Consider the following 5252-nt stretch of genomic DNA (forward strand, 5'->3'; position numbering starts at 1 on the left):
CTTACTAGGTAAACCTTTAACACCATCAGATCAACTCTAAGTCTTAATCAAGAAGATTGAAAGTGAACAGCAGCCATAAACAACCAGGAAGCCAGGAGAGAAAAACACTGACTAGTACACAGCTCTGTCCCACAGTTTGGCCAATCTAAATGGTTAATGGTGTACCCTTAAACCCCTGGTTTCAGACGGATCTAATTTAAACAGGAAATAAATCAATGGTGGAGGGGAGAGCAGGCAGATAGACTGCAGAGCTCTTCAAAGGCCTGTTTAATAAAACATACTGTCCTGCCTGTGTTCTCTGGTGAAGGGCTGTGGTGGGTATCAGTGGCAGCAATGCCTTGGATGTATAGCCTAGTGTTAGTGAGGGTTGTTAGCGTACCTCTTAACCCTGATGATGTGATATGCAGGCTGACCAAAGGGCTGGGCCACGCTAGCATGGTTAGCCTGGTTAGCATGGTTACCCTGGTTAGCATGGTTAGCCTGGTTAGCCTGGTTAGCCTGGTTAGCCTGGTTAGGACGCAGGCTGCAGGATCAAAGGTCTGTGATGGGAGCAGGTTACTAATGGTGGTTAATTAGGAGTGGCTCAGACAGATACATGCAACAGACTCAAACATCTGAGACGGACTCTGTTTTTCCGGGGTTTTATTCAATTTTAGATAGCGGAATAGATTAGCTCTTTTCTCTGGGCATGGGTGTCTCTGTCTCTCTCTACTCTCGGTATCTCCCTCTAACACCCACACACAGGCATGCAGTAATAACTCCCTGAGCATCTCTTCGGAAGGGGAACTCACTAATAGTTACAGTAATACCCACTCATCATTAAGAAACCAGTGTAGGAATGACTTTCACAACACTGTTGCGTTGTTATTGCATCACCTTACTGCCTTATCATAGACTTCACTATCAACCTTTCCTCCTCCACTGTGGACAACCAATATTCCAGTTAAACATGAACAGTAAAGACACAGTACAAGCAACATAGCACCATAATAAAGCCTGCAGTAAGGGAGTGGTAATGAGTGACTGGGGTGTAGTGAGTCTACTCTGTATTTTGGGAGTGTGGGTTAATGATGTTCCGTTGGCTCCCCTCCCTGTTTGAGTAGTAGTGATTCATCTTGACCCGGCGTCGCCTGCCTCTAATTCTGCTGACTCCCCTCTAATCACGGCCCACCGCAGGAAGATGCGCTCTCAGAACCATGTTTTAGGGGAAATGGGGAGGATGTGTGAAGAAGAGAGGGCACTGAGATGACGTAGTGTGGCAAGTCCATGGGATGCTGGGTAAATTAATTGTGACCCTTTGCCGCCAATTAGTCCCATTTCCCTTCAATTGGTGCTGGGTTGGATACACACAAACACACACACACACACACACACACACACACACACACACACACACACACACACACACACACACACACACACACACACACACACACACACACACACACACACACACACACACACACACACACACACACACACACACACACACACACACAGACCTGCCATCTTCTATCCCTCAGGCGTTAACGACATCATGCTCATTTGCATATAAAGCAGTTCTGATAGCCACAGCTCACTGGTCTCAGAACAGCAGTAAAGACCTGAGATGTCATTAGGGCTTACACTCCATGCCTGCCATGTGGCTGCCTCATGTATTATCTTCTAGTGGTTTCTACCCGGGTCTCTGATCATGTTGTCCTGTATGGCTCACTCCATAGAGCATGGTGCTTGCAGCACCAAGGGTTGTGGGATCGATTCCTGCTGGGACCATGTATACAGTAACGACTGTACATCTGTTTTGATAAAAGCGTCTGATAAACGGTGTTAGAGCGTTGGGCCAGTAACTGAAAAGTTGCTGTATCAAATCCCTGAGCTGCCAAGGTGAAAATGTGTCGTTCTGCTCCTGAACAAAGGCAGTTAACCCACCGTTCCCTGGTAGGGCGTCGTTATAAATAAGAGGTTGTTCTTAACTAACTTGCCTAGTTAAATAAAAATGGATAGACAGTATATTTGTCTGTTGATTAACATAAAGCTGTGAGGTGTGTCTCCCCCCCCCCTCTCATTTCTGACAGGGGTACATAGCTGGAACATTGGGTTGCTCAGCAGGAGATGTTACTGTGTGTAATGAAAGGCTTTAAAGGATAAGTTACTGTATTTAATGAAAGGCTCTAAAGGAGAAGTTACTGTATTTAATGAAAGGCTCTAAAGGAGAAGTTACTGTATTTAATGAAAGGCTCTAAAGGAGAAGTTACTGTATTTAATGAAAGGCTCTAAAGGAGAAGTTACTGTATTTAATGAAAGGCTCTAAAGGAGAAGTTACTGTATTTAATGAAAGGCTCTAAAGGAGAAGTTACTGTATTTAATGAAAGGCTCTAAAGGAGAAGTTACTGTATTTAATGAAAGGCTCTAAAGGAGAAGTTACTGTATTTAATGAAAGGCTCTAAAGGAGAAGTTACTGTATTTAATGAAAGGCTCTAAAGGAGAAGTTACTGTATTTAATGAAAGGCTCTAAAGGAGAAGTTACTGTAGCATTGCCCAGCTCTAAAGGAGAAGTTACTGTATTTAATGAAAGGCGCTAAAGGAGAAGTTACTGTAGAATTGCCCAGCTCTAAAGGAGAAGTTACTGTATTTAATGAAAGGCGCTAAAGGAGAAGTTACTGTAGCATTGCCCAGCTCTAAAGGAGAAGTTACTGTATGATGTAATGACAGGGTGACATCACTCTGAGACTGGTAGTTGATCTGCTGTCTGCCGCTGTGCATATCACAGGCACCTGCCTAGGATTACTTACTCTATTGAGATATCCCCAATCCACTGCCGTTTCTCTCTGTTCCTTTGTTTCACATTTCAGAGGTAGGTATACATATGCAGATGATGTAATAGTGTTAACGGCAGGTTAAAGATACCTGGTACATGGTCCTAGCTGGCCTGTTGGCCTTTAACATCCAGTGTTAGTCAATTCTGTCTTTTCTCTTGTCTTCCCAGGATCCCGTCTGCGCCAGGAGGACTCCCCACCCCGGATCGTGGAGCACCCCTCTGACTTGATCGTGTCCAAAGGGGAGCCGGCCACCCTCAACTGCAAGGCAGAGGGGCGGCCCAGCCCCACGGTGGAGTGGTACAAGGACGGGGAGCGGGTAGAAACGGACCGGGACAACCCTCGATCTCAACGCATGCTGTTGCCCAGCGGCTCCCTCTTCTTCCTACGTATCGTCCACGGACGACGCTCCAAACCGGATGAGGGCTCCTACGTCTGCGTCGCCCGCAACTACCTGGGAGAAGCCATCAGCCACAACGCCTCGCTAGAAGTAGCATGTAAGTGCAGCTCATGTTGGGGCTTTTCTTATTTCCTCTTGGGCCTCTGGGCCTCTGGGTCTCTGGGCCTCTGGGCCTCTGGGTCTCTGGGCCTCTGGGCCTCTGGGTCTCTGGGCCTCTGGGTCTCTGGGCCTCTGGGCCTCTGGGCCTCTGGGCCTCTGGGCCTCTGGGTTCGGTGTGACTGGAAGAGAAGGGGGTTTAGACTGGAGCTGGGGCTGAATAGAAGACTCCAGTTTCCTACTCTATTTCCCCCTCAATGTGCTCATTGAGTTGGATAATCTCACAGGAGATGGTTCAGGATGTGTTTGGCCCAGTGGCCCCAGTAGGCTTGAGGAGGCCTGGGGGGACAGTGGCCTGATCATCCCAGGGTGAGTGCTCTTGTAAAGGACCCTTGGTAGGGGGTCAGGAGCTACAATAGGAACAAAGCTGTTTCGGTTGTCCTGCTAGCTCTGGTGTTTGTCAGGGAGATGGATCAGAGTTTTTAATACACAAACCAGGCCAGTCATTGTATCTGTGTTCGGTCATCTTTAGTGGAGAGAGGTACCTCCGTTTTCATTGGTTGTAGACTAGACTAGAGGAGCTCCTCTTTATTGCTTGCTAGACTGTCTTAATGATGGACCTGCTTTGATGTGGAGGGGGCATTCCATCGTTGTGAGGGTCAGTGACTACACTGAAAGGTTTGGGACTAAAAGCTTTCAAACAAATAGATAGTGAATAATATACACTACATAAAAATAGTCTGGTTGGTTTCTGAGGTCAGCTCTTATATGTATGATATGTGCTGTCTGTGTCTCTACTGGCTGGTCTGAGGTCAGCTCTTAGATATATGATCTGTGTTTTCTGTGTCTCTACTGTCTGGAGAGGGAACGTTGAGAAGAGGATCTCAGATATCGACTGCTTCTCAAGCATGCCCAGGAGCTGTCACCAAGGCCCTCATTGTAATCTATTCGAGAGCGAGGGGCTCGGGGGATGGGCGCTGGTGACTGGCTGGGGCTGGAGGGGAGGATCTATTGGTGGTTGGGGGAGTGGGGATGAATACTAAAGGAATGTACCATAGGCTACATGAGAATACAAGACATAGATACATTCTGTATGTCAGCTGTGGACTTACTATACTTTCTTGCTATTGGGTTGTGGACTTACTATACTTTCTTGCTATTGGGTTGTGGACTTACTATACTTTCTTGCTATTGGGTTGTGGACTTACTGTACTTTCTTGCTATTGGGTTGTGGAGTTACTATACTTTCTTGCTATTGGGTTGTGGAGTTACTATACTTTCTTGCTATTGGGTTGTGGAGTTACTATACTTTCTTGCTATTGGGTTGTGGACTTACTGTACTTTCTTGCTATTGGGTTGTGGAGTTACTATACTTTCTTCCTATTGGGTTGTGGAGTTACTATACTTTCTTCCTATTGGGTTGTGGAGTTACTATACTTTCTTCCTATTGGGTTGTGGAGTTACTATACTTTCTTCCTATTGGGTTGTGGAGTTACTATACTTTCTTGCTATTGGGTTGTGGACTTACTGTACTTTCTTGCTATTGGGTTGTGGAGTTACTATACTTTCTTCCTATTGGGTTGTGGAGTTACTATACTTTCTTCCTATTGGGGTTGTGGAGTTACTATACTTTCTTCCTATTGGGTTGTGGAGTTACTATACTTTCTTCCTATTGGGTTGTGGAGTTACTATACTTTCTTCTATTGGGTTGTGGAGTTACTATACTTTCTTCCTATTGGGTTGTGGAGTTACTATACTTTCTTCCTATTGGGTTGTGGAGTTACTATACTTTCTTCCTATTGGGTTGTGGAGTTACTATACTTTCTTCCTATTGGGTTGTGGATGATGTGTATATTTATAACTCTTGATGTACCATCCGGTGCAGAAATGGCCATAATTAAAAAATGAATCTAAAATGATTTATTGGTTGCTTTTAAGGG

General features: G+C 45.6%; 1 protein-coding gene across 6 annotated transcripts in view; it reads left to right on the forward strand.

The window, feature by feature from the left end:
* LOC129832536 (roundabout homolog 1-like) overlaps positions 1 to 5252 on the forward strand; it is a 448098-nt gene that overhangs the window by 124017 nt on the left and 318829 nt on the right. For all 6 annotated transcript variants that reach the window (XM_055896657.1, XM_055896660.1, XM_055896656.1 and 3 more), the window contains one exon: positions 2987 to 3313. In XM_055896657.1, coding sequence (XP_055752632.1) covers positions 2987 to 3313 — 327 coding nt within the window. The remainder of the gene's footprint in view (positions 1 to 2986; positions 3314 to 5252) is intronic.

Source organism: Salvelinus fontinalis, chromosome 33 (genome assembly GCF_029448725.1).
Source record: "Salvelinus fontinalis isolate EN_2023a chromosome 33, ASM2944872v1, whole genome shotgun sequence".
Lineage (NCBI taxonomy): Eukaryota > Metazoa > Chordata > Actinopteri > Salmoniformes > Salmonidae > Salvelinus > Salvelinus fontinalis.